General features: G+C 36.2%; 1 protein-coding gene across 1 annotated transcript in view; it reads left to right on the top strand.

Annotated features, from left to right (window-relative positions):
* LOC150100865 (uncharacterized) overlaps positions 1-20236 on the top strand; it is a 583033-nt gene that overhangs the window by 186754 nt on the left and 376043 nt on the right. The window contains exon 10 of the mRNA XM_090401746.1: positions 3043-3137. Within this exon, the coding sequence (XP_090257872.1) occupies positions 3043-3137 (95 nt within the window). The remainder of the gene's footprint in view (positions 1-3042; positions 3138-20236) is intronic.

Consider the following 20236-nt stretch of genomic DNA (forward strand, 5'->3'; position numbering starts at 1 on the left):
TTATCTTAACAACTTATCATTCAGAATACTGTACCCCATTACAAATTTCTATACTTATCTGAAAGCCAGTCACCTCTCCAACTTACTAGTCTGTTATACAATCCCATCTGCTTCAATTTAGTGACCAACTTGAAACTTGTGTGGCAATCTATCAAAATTCTTTGCAAAAACCCAAAACCCATGTATATCACTGTATATGCATCTCCCTTGTCCAATACATTTCTAACCTTGTTATAGTACATAAGCAAGTTTATAAAACTGTGCTTTTCAGTTCCCATGCTAACAAGCTAAGAGAATACCATTGCTATCAACCCACTTTTGTATCCTATCTCTTATCAACCTCTCTAATACCTCAACTAATTCCAGATATACAGATCAGCCTATAATTTGTTGCCTTAGCCTTATCACAATCTTTGTGAACCAGAATAATTATGCCTTCCTTTCATTCCTTTGGGACTTGTTCATCTTGATTCAACCAAGTTTCACTTATTCCAACATTTTTGGGGCAAATAAACTCAATCAGTGAAACAGTTTAATTTTCCTTATTCCTAATAATCATGGCATTTGTAAATAAACACAGCACAGTTCACTTTTAGGTCTATAACCAGTTCTACCTGAGCCACTTGTGAGTTGTAATTTCCACACCACACCTGCCCAGTCACCTTTATCACTGCTTACCACATATATCCACTCAGTCTTAACTTCCCCGCTCACATCCCAATCTATTCCATTTCTATGCTGATCATTCCCATACATACATACATTTGCTACTACGTCAACGTCTCCCTGTCTCATTGTCCAACTGGGCTCTCCCCGTTTCCCTGTTTTCTTGCATTCCCATTCCTTCTTCATCTCTCACACTACTACTACTGTTTCCATTGCCAAGCACTTCTGTCTCTTCAATACCACTCACCTGATTTTTCATTTCATCTCTCACTTCTGATCTCTTGCTTGCATTACACACTGCACTTCTGTGTAGCAACGGTTTTGCCAGTTCACCACTGCAAAGCCATTCAAATGCAATCTGCCACATCTATATAATTCCATTCTTTCCTCAAATACATGATATATATATCCACAAACTTCACTCCCTTCTACTCACATGAATCACAAATAGTATGCTAGCTCTGCTAGCATATAATTCATGATTCTAGCTCTCCGTCTCAATTCATCATTGTCATACCTCAGCAACTCTGAGATGTACTGGAGAAGGCTTGCTAAGTTAGTTTCAGGTCTATTGAATATCAGATATGAGGAGAGATTGTGGGAATACAACTTAGAGTGCTTTGAGGGGATATCATTAAGACATATAAGTTGGTGAGGGGCTGTTATCAGATTAATGGAGAAGATATTTCATAGAGTAGAGGATAGCAAGGGTAGAACTAAACGCCATCCATGGAAGCTGTCTAAGGAGGGTGTGAGCAGGTGAGTGTGAAACAGTTCTTTGTGTGGAGAGTGATTGGTGAATGAATGCGTTGTCTGAAAGTGTGGTAAGTGCAGAAACTCTGAATGGGTTCAAGGGGAAAAGTTCGACGATCTGTGGTATGAGAGAGTATAGACCTGTGCAATGAGTCCTTTGACTCCATGAAGTTTAGATAATAATAATAACAATAATCATAACACTGTGACAACCTTTCCCACTATACTGTTATCTTTCGGTTTCCTTGATAACCTCGTGATATCCACCCTTACATTCTCTTTATGTCCACATAAATAATTTTTTCTCACAACCACCACCACTAATTCTCTAACTTGTTTCCTCCTCATATATTAAAGTGTGAATTATCTTGCTCATTATCCCTCCCGGATAACAGACATTATGGGCTCTCATTAACCAATCCTCTAACAATGGAATATTTGTATACACTGCTATACTCTAATCATTCGTCACCTCTTTAGCTCTTCTTTTTTCTTCCATTCTATTCTTTCAAACTCTTTTATTTGTTTCCACTAACTGTGTAATATGCTATCACTCTGCATATTCCTAATTTCATTTTTCAAATCATTTTTCTAAACTCTTTCTTCAAATCTTGCATTCTGGCGGTTTCACTCTCTGTCGCTTTCATAGTCTGATGGTAATGATAATTATCATAGGTAGAGTCTCATTTACAGTGAGACTCTACCTATCAAAATACATACATTAAACTTCACCTTAAACTCATTTACTGTTTTTTCACTCATAACATTCAGACAATTCATTCTGCTTACCCACCATTCACTAAACCAACAACCTTTTCCTTACTCACTTACTTTTCACATCTTTTGTATGCAATTTCAAGAGATGCACTTTTATTTTGCTTCTATCTTCTTCCATTCTATGAAAACTATCTTCTGCATTCTAGTACAAACCCTTAATTCATGTGGAAATCATATTGCCTCTCCTTCCTCTCCTATTATCAACTAAGATCTCTACAAATGGTATTTCCTGAATCTATCCTTGTACTGAATATTCCAGAGATCTCACACTACTATAGTCATTCTTCTCCAGATCATTTCCAAAACCTTTTCATCTCCTTGAAAACTAGGTGAACAAATTTGTATACATATTTCTTAATTCATACTGTGACCTTATCAAGTCCTTGTACAATGGAACTATAATATCTTTATATGTACATGTCAGTTGTTCACATCTTTTGTGTTGTCATCACAGTTCTTGTAATGTAGTCCCTAAATTTCAGGTCATTCTTGTTGACCATCATCCACACATCCCTTATCTCTTTCTATCCATCTACTTCAATATATACAACATCCCAGCCTTTCCTCTAAATTTCAAAACCTTATACTTTGCAACATTAAATTGGTATCTGCCCTTATCAAATAGTTTCTGCTCTGACAAGTATATTCAAACCTCTTGAAAATCAACAATATCAGTTTTATGCCACATAGTTCTCCTTAACTTTGAATTAATTTGAAATTGTTACAAACCTCCTCCCCCAGCCATTAGCAATAATCTAAAACTGCACATAATATGATGTAGCAATATAAAAAGACAGAAAAAAGAATAAAAGCTGTGCAGTCATAGTTCTTTTTTCATTATTTTAGGTACAAAGCCCTGGTCAAACATTATGAAACTTCTGAATGAAAGAGATGTTATAGATATGGAACTTCTTTTGTTCTGTATGTCACTAATCAATAAGGTAAGCCGGTTAAATTTTATTAGTCACTGCAAATATTTTTCTCTGGATAACTTAGTGGCATTCTTTTAATTATTGGTCTTCCTTAGCTTAATCAATACAATGCATGTTACCATTTGGGAAGGGGGGGGGGAAATGATACATAACATAATTCAGATCCTGTTGACTGTAGAAACTCCTCCCCTCCCCTCCCCCAAGTGAATGGAGAAGTTCAGTTTTATCTTATGCAGTAAAGTGACACAACAGCTATTATTATTATTACCACCATAAGACTTCTAGCACGTTAATCACTCATCGTGAGAGGTTCACTATGATATATGGTGTAACGTTTTGTAATAGTACTTTTGTGTAATAGCCAGACTTAATATAGGCATTGAACTGTGGTATTGTCATGTTAAATTTGTTGTCTTCAGTTCTGGCTATTTTGCTTACATGCTGGTTAACATTGCAAAAATGGTGGCAGTAAGGAAGTGCATACTGACAGCATGGAAGATTTCAACTTAGAGATCAAAGTTTTTTCCCTGGATTTTTTTTTTTTTTTGTGGAAATTGTTATATCTACCCTATATATATACATAAAATGATAAGCCTTTTTATGTCACCGTTTTTGAAACGTTTTGAAACTCAGGGGCTACCCTGAGTGTCAAGTCTTCAAAATTCAAGTCATCAGAATTCAAGAAGAACTGGGCTACCAGTCCAGAACTACTCAGGTTGTCCCGCGGTGGGCTTGGATCTTTGTGATTGTCTGTGAAAATACCAGTGGTGGTGGTGGGAAGTAGATGGTGTAGATTGTGATTAATTGTAGTTTGTGGATTGAGTGGTGGAGACAGAGAGTTGCAGAGTAGGCACCCTCTCTCGATGAGTCCCTTGGACTTCCTGGAGGTGTCACGTAATAATAATAATAAGAAAGCAGGTGATATAGGACTACTCATCACAGTACCTTCAATCTACTGTAATAATTTATTATGTCAAGTCAAGTAAAATAACCGGCACTGATAATAAACTTAAATAAATTGATGACGTCGACAGGGAAATCTACTTGTAAAAGCTGTAGAGTTTCCTAAAGTGGTATATTTGTAAACATTCAAGCTACATCAAAGGAAACCATCATTTCATACTCTTGAAGATGAAGATCTTTAATTTTTTCTTTAAAGTGGAAACTATTTTTTATATAAGCAGTGGTTTTCCCAGTAAAATTTTGTAGAAATCTTGAAAATCTCCTACTTATTATTTGGAAAAATAATAAGTAGGAGATCCTATGCAATCAATTATTTGACTTAATGACTAATCAGCTTTGTGTACCTTAGGAAGGCCATAAATACATGGGGGACGAGCATGGTGAATCTGCAACTTTTCTGTAGTATTAGTACCTAAGGAATATGTTTGATCTAGCAATTCATTCAGCTGGTTTTGCATAGGATCTCTATCATTTAAACTATAAGTGGATCCACCATGCAATAAAACATTAAGTTTGTTATTGTAGTCAGTGGTATCCATGAATACAGTTGCATTTTCTTGGTCAGACTTTGCTATTAAAATGTTATTATTTTGGCATAAAGAACAAAGAGCTTGTAATTCAGGTAAAGAAATATTCAGAGGAGGAGAAGTTTTAGCGTTATATAAAATCTGTCCAATCTCAAACCTTAGCTTGTTAGTGTCATCTGTATACAATTCCCTAATGCCTTTTTCTATGCCTACCATAAAGTCTAAATGAGGCAGATCATGAGAACACTGTCATCAGAAATAATCTGAAAATGGATGGAAGCTGTGACAATAATAATGGAAATGAAGTAGAAGATTTTAGGCAAGAGTTGATGAAAATTAAGAGTGGAGTTAAACACATGTAAGAAGGCACTGAACCTCTGAAGAAGTGATTGACTGATATTACTGAGAGGAGGTTAATAGGAAGTAGCAAGTATCAAAGGATTACGCAGTGGCTTTGTATGGAGATTCGATCATTAGAGGTGTGGTGAATAACAAGGTACATAACACATGTTTTCAAGGTTGGTACATTGAAATCTGATACTTTGCAAGGAAGGAAGGCAAGAACCAGATCAGAATCATCAGAGTTAGTGGGAGTGGTGGGCAGAAACGACTTGGACAATGAGATAAGGAATTTGGAAAAGGAGTTGAAAAAGTTGATAAAGCAGTGAACAATAATAGTGTCATTGGGAAAGTGGTTAACATGTTGTTCAGATACAATTAATGGTGAAATCAGGAGAGCAATGATAGTGAATGACAAGATGGCTGAATTTTGTCAGGCAAAAGTTATGCAATTTGTAAATGTATGAAATGAATTTGAGATGAAGTTAGACTAGTTTAAAACTGATGGATTGTATTTGAATGGGTTTGACATTGTACATTTGGAGCAATTGTTGTATTTAATAAATTTAGTTTAATAAGGATTAAACTAAATTTATTATATTCTAACCAAGTGAAAAATAAACTTTTAACAATTGTTGCATTGTTTGCAATTGTTGCTTCTGTTTGCTAAGAGTATACAGGGTCCAGATGAAATTAGCATACCTAAAGGTCGGAAAGACAGGCTGAGAAGCAGGTTTGGAAAGACAGGAAGAAGATGCATATAGAGGTGAGGGAGTGATTAGGTAAGGTAGAGTGATGGCACAAAAAGATAGAGAGGAGAGGGATATGAACAAAAATCAGAGAGTCAGATCAGGGAAACAGGGATGTCAGATCGAAGAGAAAGGTGTACTATAGCGACCAGAGTACAGAGTGATGGTGTTGGTGGGATGGTCTCAAAGAGTTGGGAATTGTATGGAGTATCAGGCATAAGAGGGTTGAGTTTGTAGCATTGATCAATTCAGTATGCTGAAAGATAACTGGTGTCAGTGAAACTTGGTTGTCTGAGGATGATATGCTGTCAAGACTGGAGGAAAGAGTTGCTTGCATCTGTAGCAATCCTTAAGTAGCATGTGCTCCCTTGTTGTGCTAAATGAGCAACAGTGATATTGGGTCCCAACTGTCACTTCTTGGACTCCTGGAAATCGAGAGCAGAACATGTGTTGAAGGTGGAAAACTGGTGACTTTAGCTGTCAATTCCATGTTTACTGTCATGAGACATCAGGATCAACATCAATAACAGTTCATAAGCCCAACAGTCTGAATACTGCAGCTGAATGTGAATGGTTTAAGCTATATAGCAAGTGCCAGGGTTTGGGAAAACTGTTTCTGAAAGAGAGCATTGATATAGTTGAGTACAAGAAACGTATATTGAAGACTTATCGAATGCTAGTGGAAAATGCATATTGACATATACATGACTGGTGGGAAATTTCTTTTAAAATAGAAATAGTATTCAGATACTTTTGTTGTGACATGAATATGAAGCATAACATGGTTGATATATATTTTATGTACTAAGGACTTGAGCAGCTGCAAGAATCATTATAAAACTAGGTCAGTGGCACTGTCATTTCCTTAGCACATTCCATTAAATAGCAAATCCAATCTCATTATCTAATTGTCATCCAGAGCACTTAAAATGTTCATGATAGTGTTATGCAAAGTATTATTATTGTTATTATTATTATTATTATTATTATTATATGACACCTCCAGGGAGTCAACAGACTCATCGAGGGAGGGCACTTGCTCTACAACTCTCTGTCTCCACCATTCAATCCACCAACTACAACGAACCGCAACTACACCAACGTCATCTACTGCCCACTACCACCACTAGTATTTCCACAGACAAATCACAAATATCCATGACCACGGCGGGATTCGAACCTCCACTTTTTGACTGGAGAGTGGATACGCTGACCACTTGGCCAACCAGGCTGGCAAAATAGTACTTATATTTTGTGTAATAATTGGCAATGTTGCTTAAATTTTAGTATAGTACTGTTTATTTTTGATAACTTAGTGTGTTTACATGATTTTTGACATAGGAGAATTGTTACTAACTTTATTAATTGAAATTTTGAATCTTGCCTTCTTTGAATGAAACACAATGATGGTACTCATGAGTTCAACCACATGAGCATTAACCAGTGCAACTAGGAGAGCACAGCAAAAATCAAGTGCTATTAACTATGTAAACTTTCCAAAAATGGATTCAATATTGTGAGTGTAATATGTATGTGTGGCAAAATGTGAGAGATTTGTTTGTGGATAGACTGAACAGTAGATAAGAGAAAGTGTGGATTTGTAGGAAGTGCAACATTTTGTTAGACTATGAGTTAATGAATGCAAAAACAGATGAATTAACAAATGCAAAACAGACTGAAGAAATGAAAAATAATGTAAATGAAACAAACTGAAATGGAATGAAAGCTAATGAGACTGAGGGAATGAAAGCTAGTGAGACTGAGGGAATGAAAGAATGCCAGAATGTAGAAGTGAAAAGAAGTATAAATGAGGAAATGGAAGTAAGGTACAGCAGAACGACAGGTAGCGAGACTACTGGAATGACAGAGAGTGAAATTGTTGGATACAAGATTTGATGAAGCAGTAATTCAAAATGAAAAATGAAATGAGGAATATGCAGAGTGATATTAGACATTTAATGAAAACAAATGAAAGTGTGCAAAAGAATAGAATAAAAGAATAAAGACTAAAAGAGGTGACAAGTGATTCGAGAATAGCATTGTATGGAGATTCCGTTGTTAGAAGATTGGTTAATGAGAGAGTCCATAAAGTCTGCTATCTAGAAGGGAGAATGAGCAAGGTAATTCATGCTTTGGACATGAGGAAATAAGGATAAAGAGAATTAGTGGTGGTTGTTGGGGAAAAATGTGGACATAGCAAATGTAAGGGTGAATATCACGAGGTTATTGTCAGTGTGTTGTGAAATGTGTTAACATACCATAGCATACCATTCAGAATCATGAATGGTATGCTAGCAGAGCTGTGTGAGGAGAAGGGAGTGCAGTTTATGAATATATGTCTTGCATTTGAGGGAAGAATGGAATTATTGAAAACAAATGAAAGTGTGCAAAATAAAAGAATAAAAAGTAAAAGAGGTGACAAGTGATTCGAGAATAGCATTGTATGGAGATTTGAAGCCATTCAAATGCAGATTGCATTTGAATGGCTTTGGAGTGAGTGAACTGGAGAAACTGTTGCTACAGGGAAGTGCAGTGTGTAATGCAAGCAAGAGATCAGAAGTAAGAGATGAAGTGGAAAATCAGATGGAGGGGTGTATTGTAGAAGTGCTTGGCAATGGAAACTAGTTGTGTGAGAGAATGGGAATGCAAGAGGGACAGGGAAATGGGAAGAGCCCAGGTGGACAGTAAGACGGGGGGGGGGAGTGGATGTTGGAAGTAGTAGCAAATGTATGTATGGGGATGATCAGCATAGAAATGAAATAGATAGAAATGTGAGTGGGAAAGATGAGACTGAGCGGATGTATGTGGTAAGCAGTGATAAAGGTGATTGGGCAAGGGCAGGTGAGGTGTGGAAATTATAACCAAAAAGTGGCTCAGGTAGGACTGGTTATTAAAGTGAATTGCTGTGTTTATTTCCAAATGCTATGAGTATCTGAAATAAGTGTTTCAGTGATCTGAAATAAGGGTAATGAAACTGTTTCACTGATTCAGTTTATTTTCCCCAAAATCATTGGCATAAGCGAAACATGGTTGAATGAAGATGATATCCTAATCGGAATAGAAATGGTACATTATTTTTCACAAGGATAGAAAGGACAAAGAGAGAGAGAGAGAGTGCTGCTGATGATAGCAGGGGAATTATGTCTACATAAGGCAGATACGAAAGACAGAAATAGTGGCAATGGTTTTGAGGCAGTGAGATGGTGGTTGACAGGAAAATGAATTTCTCAAGTTCTTGTCAGACAAATATCTCAGGCAGTATGTAAAGGAGGGAATGTGAGGATCGAGAGTTTTAGATGTTATAATTTCATCAGAGGATGTAATTGTGAATGGGGTTTCACACCTTCCTCCAGTTGGTGAGAGTGATTATGAAGTGATCACTTGGATTGTAGCTAGCCATATGCAGACTTCTGTGAGGAAAGGATATATGTAGAACTATAAGGCTGATGATTATGACAAGCATAGGAGACAGCTTGGAGGTAACGAGGAATGAGGAGTTGAGTAGTAAGGAAATAAATGCTTCTTGGGAACTTATTTTTCTTGTTTGTTCGGTGTCTTTATTATTCCTTTGGACAGTGTATTTGTTTCCCTTTTCGGCCCCACTAATCTCTTACTGATTCTGCAATTTTTCATCATGCTTTGTCCTTTGAAGGATAACATTCAATTGTGCAATTTCTTTATTAATGTCTATTTCATTCTCTTCTATTTCCACAGCCACATGTTCAACATTAATAACATCATTTTCCATCCTACCTTCGGTACTGTCTACTCACTGTCTACTATTCGCTGCGTTCTAATCACCTAACAGACACTCACTTTTGAAACACTTAATACACATTCTCACTTTAGTTTCAATTTTCTTTTACATATTGTTTAATTTTTTTTGGTGAAGACATTTTACACACACTGCACTGAATAAAATCCCACACATTAAAATTGTCCGACAACGTTTTTGCTGCCATTGTTCATCCATGCATTGGTGCTATGCTGACAGTATACTATTTAAAAAAAAAAATACAACATTTGCATACAAACCGATTAGCTCAGTCAATCTCACACTCATTTAAAACTAAAACGACAATAATTTACCTAATATTCTCAAATAAAATACAAAAATGTTACTTATCCTTTAGGAGCAATAATTCCTCTCTACACACAATACACTACCTAGCAATCCCCCCCCCCCCCATGTATAATGAGTAACTCACTGAATGACATACTATTTTACAGATCAAAATATGTTACTTATTTTCCATGTCTCCTAAGCTTAAATTTTGGTTTGAAGTGGCTTTTGGTACAACTGATGGAATAAATCTGAAAATTCAAAATATTAAGTAATCTCAAAAATAAATTTGAGTTCCTCAAAGCACATTTTGTTTGCTTTTAATTAAAACAATCCAATATATAATTATTAAACTATATTTTCCATTGTGTATACAGCTAAAGCAAATAAAATACTTTACTAGTAGTCAACAAATTTCTTCACATGCTGTAAAAATGTTTCTTTTACGAATCATGAACACATATTTTTTAACGACCAGAATTTTACACACTGCAGTTTTAGTGATGACTAATAAACAAAAAAACCCTGACTACTACTACAACGCGTGCGCGCACACACACACACACACACAAAGGTGTGCTTTGCCCCTTTAGGAGTCGATTCACTGAATGATTCTAAGCAAAAAAAAAGATACAGCAATATGGGACCAATTTATAATGGATATGGAAAATCCTGGATTACTTAATTTAAATCTAATATAATAATTGTCATGTTAAATTAGAAAATCATTTTTGCTGTAATAAAACTATCTATATGAAAGAATGTTTTTCTGATGTTGTCTTAAATAGAATATAGCTTTGATGTAGTTATTTTATTTTATTTTATTTCATTTAATTATTTCAATTTAATTTTATTTTCACTAGAGGTCAGGCCAGTAGAATAACCATTGATCAAATCATTGTCTCTTTAGCATATGTGAAATGTAATATAGCTTGTCTCTGTATATATATATATATATATATATGTGTGTGTGTGTCTGTGTGTGTGTATAGTTTAGATGATGACATTAATATTAAGGTCGAAACATCAGGAATTAAAATAATTATTTCTAACACGGCTGTAGAATCCATAATTTTTCTGAAATGAATGCTGATCACTGTATAACACCAATGGAAAGGTGCAAACTTTGTTTGCACACACTTGGATAAAGGATTAAACCAAGTATTAATTTCTTCCTATCTTTAATTTATGATTGGAAGGCCAGTGATTTTAATAATTAGGCCGTTTTTCTTGATGTGTTTCCAACATATTCTAAGGAGACCATGCTTTTGTAATTCATTTCTAGGTTTACATGGAACGATTCATCAGAAGATAACCGTTTCTTTAGTAAGTAACTTTTTTGAGTCACCATTTTGGAGGAACTGATCGAATAGGATTTGAAATTCTTCTTTTTTTTTAATTTCATCATTCTTGAGTACACTGCTTAGAAAGAAGACAATGGATATCTCCATGGGTAAGGTGCATCATGTCATGTAATAAGTCACATGTTTGTAGCCAATATAAATTGGAGGAACATCATGCTCCCAAGTCGGTGCTACTGTGTTCAGGTGAAATGGCTGCAAGAAGCTACCTGACCGAGTTTGAAAGAGGCATTGTGATAGGATGCCATGCTGCAGGCCTACCTCTTTGGAAAATTGTTGGAAGTTTTTTCACTTGGTTATACTATAAATTAAAGATACCAAGAAATTATATATACTTGATTTAATCCTTTATCCAAGTATAAGCAAAGAAAGTTTGCACCTGAAGTATTTTCAGGATGGGGCAACTCGTATATAGAAGCTAATGACTTCACATCACTTGCCTTAGTATCCCATAATGCAAAGCACATATCCTTACGGGTATGTATAATGCTATGTATTATGGGAAGGGTCACTACGCAGACTGATTTTGACCTTTATTGAAGTGAAAAAGTAAAGGGTTGCTCATCGTAGGCCTAGAGTAGTTAGTATAGGGGTGCAAGAGAGCCTGATAGTATTAGAAGAAAGGAAGACAGATAGATAGCATGAGAAATTGAGAGAAAAGGCCTCAGCTGTTTTATATCATCATATAGCCAAAGGCTATCAGTTTTCCTTTTTCACCAATCTCATATAGATAAACAACCAAAAGACCAATTGAAACTAAAGCTCAAAGATGACTGATACCCAGGTGTTTATAATAAATTTAGTTTAATCCTTGATCCAAGTGTGAGCAAACAAACTTTGTGTCTGAAAGTATCTTCAGGACTGGGGTAAGGTGGTACAACACCGGGCAACTTGTTGCAAAGGTGGAGCAAGCCAACATCATTCCTATCTCAGTATCTCCCATAATGCAAAACACATCTCCTTACGGATATGTCTAATGTTATGGATTAACACGTTCGCTGCCATGCTACTTCGGCGTAGTCTGTTCCCATATGCCGAGCAATTTCAATTCTTCAAGGTCAGTACGATAATCTCGTTGCCGACGGTAAGCATCATACGAGTATACTCGTAATTGGCTTGTGCAGAGCACATACCATCTATGAGTATACACAGTTTTGCTGCTGGCTCCACAAGCCAAGCATTTTCACTTCTTCAGGCCAATACGGTAATCTCGTTGCCGGCGGTAAGCGTCATGCGAGTATACTCGTAGCTGGCTTGTGTAGCTCATATACGAACTACGAGTATATTCGTAGTTGGTAGCAAACGTGTTAAGGGAAGAGCCACTACCCAGACTAGTTTCGACCTTTATTGAGGTCTCTTTAGTGGGAGCCAGGCCTGGCTCCCACTGAAGAGACCTCAATAAAGGTCGAAACTAGTCTGGGTAGTGGCTCTTCCCTTAATGCATAACATTAGACATATCCACACGGAGATGTGTTTTGCATTATGGGAGATACTGAGATAGGAATGATGTTGGCTTGCTCCACCTTTGCAACGAGTTGCCTGGTGTTGTACCACATTACCCCAGTCATGAAGATACTTTCAGGCGCAAACTTTGTTTGCTCACACTTGGATAAAGGATTAAACTAAATTTATTATAGTCTAACCAAGTGAAAAATAAACTTTGATACCCAGATGGTTGGTCCCATCTGGGTTGACTGCCTCGAGGTGGCCTTATTAGAATGATCCAAGGAGGGGGGGGGGCGCAAGAATAAGAGCTCCTACTCCAGCCCTGTTAAATCTTCCACAACTCCAATAAGAAAGAAGTGGATATCTATCTGTTAAACTTTTTATATCTTTATATCTGCAGAAGTATGTTTCTTGGAGAAACAAAAACTTGATATCATGGCATAGCATTGGTTTCTATGTAGTTTCTTGTTTAATTTGTCTGTGGAATACTTGTATATTTAATGAGGCAATACAGAAAGGAGATGCTATGATTAATGAAGTGTCAACTGGTAAGTCTTTAACTTCTAAATTTTGAATGAACCCAATGAGGTCTTCAGTCTGTGAAGGAGCAATCTGACATGGCATGTGTAATCCGCTTCTTGTAAACTGTTTTCCAGTTTTTTTCTAGTTGCTTTCCATTACTTTAATTTCATGCCTTTCGTTTTTGATTTGGAAGCTGGTTATTTTCTTTTCATGTAGGTGATAACTCTAGTGAGAAAACTTTGAAGCAGTAAACTTTATTATATTTTCTTTAATTGTATCTCTTGCTTTCTTTTTATTAGCATGAATTGGTTCTTCATAATCCATAAATTCTTCTGAATCTGAAGAGTTTTCATTTGATGACTCATAGCCTTCTCCATCTTTACATTTTTTATTACTTCTTTTTCTTTTAGATGTAGTTCTTTTTTTATTTTTTTTTTGTTTTTCTTCACTATTTTTTATTAATTCAGCTTTCCTTTTTGATGATCTTGTCTGCATATTAAGTTCTTTTAGTTGTCTTACTTGCTTTTCTGTTTCTTCTCCAGTTTTTCCTTGTAGAAAGTTGCATGTTTTTGTATTTCATTTTGTACCTGTTCGGTTGTTATATGAGGTTCATTATTGGTAATTTCAACTGATGTTCCATCAGTATTTGACTGGGAAAGTTGCTCCTGCAGATTTGGAATTTTGGGCTAATTTTTAGCTGATTTGGTCGCACACTGTTTGTGATTTTACCAAGTATAGTTTGTTTAAAATTGCTGTCTTTACTAGATTGAAGATCCAGGAACTCTTCATTATGCTTCTCTGATATATTATTATTACATGACACCTCCAGGGAGTCCAAAGATTCATCAAGTACTACTCCAAGCTGTCTCTTCAATTTATCATAATTGTCCACTTTGTGATTCCACATATGCCATATCTCTTAATGGAAAATTTTGCATTTCTAGCATCTCCTAAGTCAAGACCACATGATTTTTTCCTCAGTTGGAGGTGATCTTGATTATTGTCAAGTTCTCTGATGCCATCACCAGATCCATCACTCTTGAACTTCAATTCCCTTTCATTACATGTTGTCTCAAGTAATTATCACTTATCAGCTATATAAATACCACTTCCTTCCCTCCATATAACCATTCATCCTTCCAATCTATGTCTCTAGTTGAAATTCATCCTTCCCATAATAATTACCCATCCTACACCAATTGTGCTAATTTGCCAATTCATACTATTCTCCCTTGTACTCCCTGGCCTATAGCAGCAACTAATTACAGCCACTCTCCATCTTATGTAAATTCAATTTTACGTAAATATTTGCCAGCCTGTGCAAACTTAAAAGAATCATGGAAACATATTTTGCATACCCATAGGAAATAAATGGAGGACCCTACTGGGATGGCAATAATACATAGATGGTGTAATTCCATAAGCCTCCAGTAGATGGCTTCTCTTGGTTTATGCTGACAATGAATTACAGTAGTTGAATGAATGCTTATCATTCATTACTACTGTTTCCAATCAAAGACCTGTGGCTGCTGCTGTCAGTGTTCTTTTTAACCTCTGTGTCAGTCGTCACTGTCAGTGCTTGCAAGTCGTTATTGACTTGCAAGCAGCAATAGTGAGAGAAGAAAATGCTGATAGACACAAGATGAACTAAATGAGGAGTCATGACACTTCACCACCAGAGAGAGAGAGAGAGAGGAATGGTTATGGCAAGGTTTGAGAAGATGGATCCTGACAGTGAATGATTCTTAAAAGTTAACAGAGAGGTGAATGATATGCCTGCTTGCTACAAAGAACTCTATGAAGATAAGAAAACAGCTGTCATCCATTATTAATATCTTCATTCGTAAGATTGAGAATTAAATCTGAAAACAAGACTAAGAATCTCCAAATGCTACATATGGCCCACATTATTATACGGAGTAGAGACAATGGACACTCTCCAATCTGAGAGTGAAAAAACTGGAGGCCTTTGAAATGTGGACACTGCAAAGAATTATGAAGATATCATGAAAAGACAAAAGGACAAATGAAGAGGTACTAGAGATGGTAGACGTAAACAGGAGCCTGATGAAAGAAATTAAAAACAGAAAAGTCAGCTATTTTGGACATATTCTGAGACATAACAGCCTACAAATGACACTTCTCAAAGGAACTGTTGAGGGTAAGAAAAGGAGAGGAACACAAAGACTGGAGTGGATGAAAAATATAGAAGACTGGACCTATCTCTAATATGAGGAAAGCAGCAGAGAGGCACAGAATAGGACATGGTGGAGACACATGGTAGTCATGACTAAACAAACACACGTAACAACCACAGTAAAAAGTTTTAATAAGTAAATATTTCATCCTAAGTATCTTAGGACATCGTCAGTATAGTTAATTCAATCAGTACTAGGAATAACATACAGTTAGGGTGCATGATTACAAGGGAAAAAAAGATTACATTAAAATAAGATAACATATATAAAAATTATTTTACACAATTCTGTATGACAATTTCCCATACTTTAGGAATAGCAAGAACATCATTACGGTTTAGATTTGATCTATGAAGTAGGGCTTCAGCACTTTCTTTATATAAACATTCATGTTTATATAAAGATCTATGTAGCAGTTTGGTCTTTTCGCAATGGATCCTATGGTTTGGGTTTTCAACTCTGTGTTCTGCGAGGCCAGATTTCTGTGGTTTGATAAGACAGATATGGTCTTGATGCTCCGAAATGCCTTTATGAACAGATCTACCTGTCTGTCCATAGTAAGACAGGTAGATCTGTCTTACAGGAGCATGGAACCTCGTACACACCAGGTAGCATCAGAGATGAGAGTTTGTCTTTAGTAGAAGGTAACAAGTTATAGATCTGGTTAATTGGTTTGTAGGTAGTAGCAAGTTTGTGTTTCTTCATAATTTTTGAAGGATGTTTGGAGATGCCTTTGACATAAGGTATGGGAATCCTATGGGCTTGTTCTTGTCTAGGTTGATGTGTGGGGAAGCGCTTGATGATTTTTTGAGTTGCTTTAAGATTGTATTTTTGATTATTTTCAATTCTTGGAAATAATCAAAAATTCACAGACCAAATCTAAACCATAATGACGTTCTTGCTATTCGTAAAGTATGGGAAATTGTCATACAAAATTGTGTAAAATAATTTTTATATATGTTATTTTATTTTAATGTAATCTTCCCCCCCCCCCCAGATATATTGTAATTTAATTCTATAACACGCTACTGCATGCATATTGGGATTCCATTGTAATCATGCATTCTAATTGTATTGTTTGAATTAACTGTACTGACGATGTCCTAAGATAATTTGGATGAAATATTTACCTATTAAAACTTATTACGGGGCGCTTAAGGGTCAAAGCTGTATAACTGAGAGGAGACCTCCACATAGCCTTTAAATGAATGCAGAGAACCAACCAGGGCTTCTGACCTAATGTCCAATCTTCACCTTCTCGTGGTGCACCCTGTTGGGTATCTACTTGGATACTGAACGAACGAGGATGGGCTGGCAATTTGGGATTTAGCTGACCAAATTGTATTATTGGTTAAACCAAAATAAAAAATGATGGTACAACATGACAAAATTTTATGCCGGCTGGGGCGTCGCCCGGTTAAACAAGGCCCGCCATTGTTTTTGACAGGGAACCAGGGCGAACAGCGAAAAGTCAGCTACTGGAACAAATCTGAAAACAAACTCCAACTAAACATCACCAGAGTTAAAGATCGGTACTATCAACGTAAGAAGCCTGAATGGCAAAGAAATGGAGCTAGCTGAGGAATTAGATAAGTACCAGATATACATAATAGGGGTGACTGAAACAAAAAAGACAAAAACTGGTGAGATCTTTCTGAGCAATAAATACAAAATGTTATATTCAGGCAATGACAATCAAGGAAAAGAAGGAGTAGCCATAGTATTCAACACAAAATACGAGGCTCTTCTTGAATGGCAGTCAGTCTCAAGTAGAGTAATGTGGGCAAATATGAGAATGGGGAACTGGACAATGAGACTTATTTGTGCCTATGGTCCCACAGAAGGTTCTACTAAGATAGAAGTGGAGGAATTTTTTGAGGCTTTAGAAAAAGCAACTTACACAATGAAAAAGGAAAAGTTGGTCCTTCTTGGGGATCTAAATAGTAGAGTAGGAAATGATTGTGAGTCATACAAAAATATTTTGGGAAAATTTGGAGAAAAGAGCAAAGCTAATAATAATGGCAAATATCTGTTGGATTTCTGCTCAAGACATGGACTGGTTATTACTAACACCATGTTCCAACATAAAAATGTGCAAAAATTCACATGGAGAGAAGAGGCTAGGAATAAGAAATGTCTCATTGACTATGTTATTGTTGATAGTGATGTTTTCTACCTGGTGCAGGACACCAGAGTGTACAGAGGATTTGAAATTGGAAGTGATCACTATTTAGTCTTGAGCAGGATAAAATTGAATTTCATATTGAAAAGAATAACATGTAAGAAAGTTTTAAAGCGAATAAAAGTTGAGCAGCTCTCAGATGTGAACTGTAGACTAAAATACACAAAGATTATTGAAGAAAAAATGAAAGAGTTTGAGAAGGAATTAAAACTTGGAGAATCAATGACAAACTCTGAAGAAAATATTGATTGATTCTGCCAGAGAGGCATGTGGTGAGGTTGTCTGCAAGGATAAAAAAATCAGACCTCCTTGATGGACACAGGAAGTTAAAGAAGCAGTGACGGAAAAGAAGAAAGCATATCAAAAGTTCCTGTCAAATAAGTCAGCTTGTGCTCTTAGAGAATATAGAGACAAATGCAAGAATGCTAAACACTGTGTAAAACTAGCTAAATAAAAGTCATGGGAGGACTTTGGCAAGAATATAGAAAATAAATATCAAGAAGGTGGCAAAATATTCTGGAGGTTGTTGAAGAAGCTTAACAATGGAGGAAAGGGTGCTGTAAAAGGAATTAGAGATGATAAAGGTGACATGAAAACTGAAGAAAAAGATATCCTTGAAGTATGGAGTAATTACTTTGAAAAACTGCTAAATGAAACAAGCAGTGATGACAGCACAGTGGTAAAAAACATTGACCAGGCATGCAGGCAGAAATACATATCCATACTTGAAGTAGAAAAAGCCATCAAAGGCTTGAAATGTGGAAAGGCAGCTGGAGTAGATGATATTCGACCAGAAATGCTCAAGTATGGTGGTATAAGAGTCTTACAGTAGCTGCACTGCATAGTTCAGAATGCCTGGACGGAGGGACGAATTCCCAATGATTGGAGTAGAGCTCTCATAGTACCCATATATAAAAAGGGAAATAAAACTGAATGTGAGAATTACAGAGGTATTTCCCTACTGAGTGTTCCTGACAAAATCTATGCAAGTATACTTGAGAAACGGTTGAGAAGAATTGTGGAAGAAAAGCTTGGTGAAGAACAAGCTGGATTCAGGCTAAACAGAGGCTGTCAGGATCAGATCTTCACTTTACGACAAATAGTCGAGAAAGCATGGGAATATAACAAAGATCTGTATTTAAGTTTTGTCGATTTGGAAAAGGCATATGATAAGGTGCCAAGAGAGAAGCTATTCAATACGCTGCAGTTATATGGTGTCAATGGGGCATTATATCAAGCAATACTTAGTCTTTATTTGAGTTGTAAGTCAGCAGTTAGAATTGAAGGAAGTACAGGAAGATGGTTTAATGTTAAATCTGGGGTGAGACAAGGAAGTACATTATCCCCTCTGTTATTCATTATCTATATGGATCACATTATGAAGGAAAGTGGTATTAAACATGATATCAAAATTGGAGATGTTAATGTCAGCTCTTTGCTTTATGCAGATGATGTTATACTTCTAAATAAATCCGCTACAAGTCTGCAAGATTCTCTGACTAAATTGAATAGCTGTTGTAATAGATATGGTATGAAGGTCAGCAATAAAAAGACAAAGACAATGAAAATAGGCAGAATCATTGAAAATGTCAACTGTGTTGTGAATGGAGAACCTGTGGAACAAGTAAAACATTTCAGCTACTTAGGCATGATTTTTACTGAAGATGGCAAATTAAATATAGAAATAGACAACAGAATCAGCAAAGCTGGTATGGTGGGAAGTCAATTGAATAAATTCATATGGAATAAGAGAGAAATTAGTCGGAACACTAAATTAGCTGTATACAAGGCAGTGTTCAAACCAGTTTTAACTTATGGATCCGAGAGCTGGGTCAGAAGTAAAACACTTGACCAAAGACTAGAGACCGCAGATATGTGAGTCCTGAGAAAGATTATAGGCGTGAACAGATGGCATCAATGGCAATATCATATTAAAAACGAGGATATTCGGAAAGAACTTGACATTGTCTGCATCCAGGAATGTGTTAGCAGAGCTAATCTTAGGTGGTTATGGTCACCTAAACAGAATGGACGAGGAAAGATTAGCAAAACAAGTGTTCTTTGCCAGGTTGGCAGCAAAACGACCCAGAGGAAGACCAAGATACAGGTGGATTGATACGGTACAAAGTGCCTTAGACGATAGAAATATAAGATCTGATAATGTTAGAGTCTTGACAAGTAACAGACTGATTTGGAGGAAAATTGTAGATAGGAAGTTAGTAATGATATAATTTTTTTCATGTAGTACTATCATATCTTGTACATCCTGTGTGGGTACATGGCAGGAATTTGATGATGATGATGATAAAACTTATTACTGTGGTTATTATGTGTGTTTGTTTAGTCATGAATTCTCCACACGTCTCATTGTACAATAAACATGGTAGTCAATCTCCTGGAGTGAGAAGACACCTGATAGGACAATACTGGCACCTGTCTTAATCTTTTTATTGTACATTGTGAAGCACAGTTTTTCTTGTACATTACATAAAATCAGTTGAATAAATAATTTTACTTACATGTTTGTCAAATATTTATTTTTTGCTTCAGTTGGAAAATTCTGATTTATATAAAATTCAACTTGCTAAAGGAGGTGAAGGATAATAGTGTCATTAGGGAAGTGGTTAGTTTGTTGCCCAGATATGAAAATAGTGAACTGAGAAGGAGAATAATGATACTGAATGACAAGATGGCTGAATTGTGTCAGGCAAAGGGTATTCAGTTTATGAAGTTAGAATGGTTCAAAGCTGATGGAATG

This window comes from Typopeltis vanoorti, chromosome 12 (genome assembly GCF_054136105.1).
Source record: "Typopeltis vanoorti isolate ZY-2024b chromosome 12, IOZ_Tvanoo_1.0, whole genome shotgun sequence".
Lineage (NCBI taxonomy): Eukaryota > Metazoa > Arthropoda > Arachnida > Uropygi > Thelyphonidae > Typopeltis > Typopeltis vanoorti.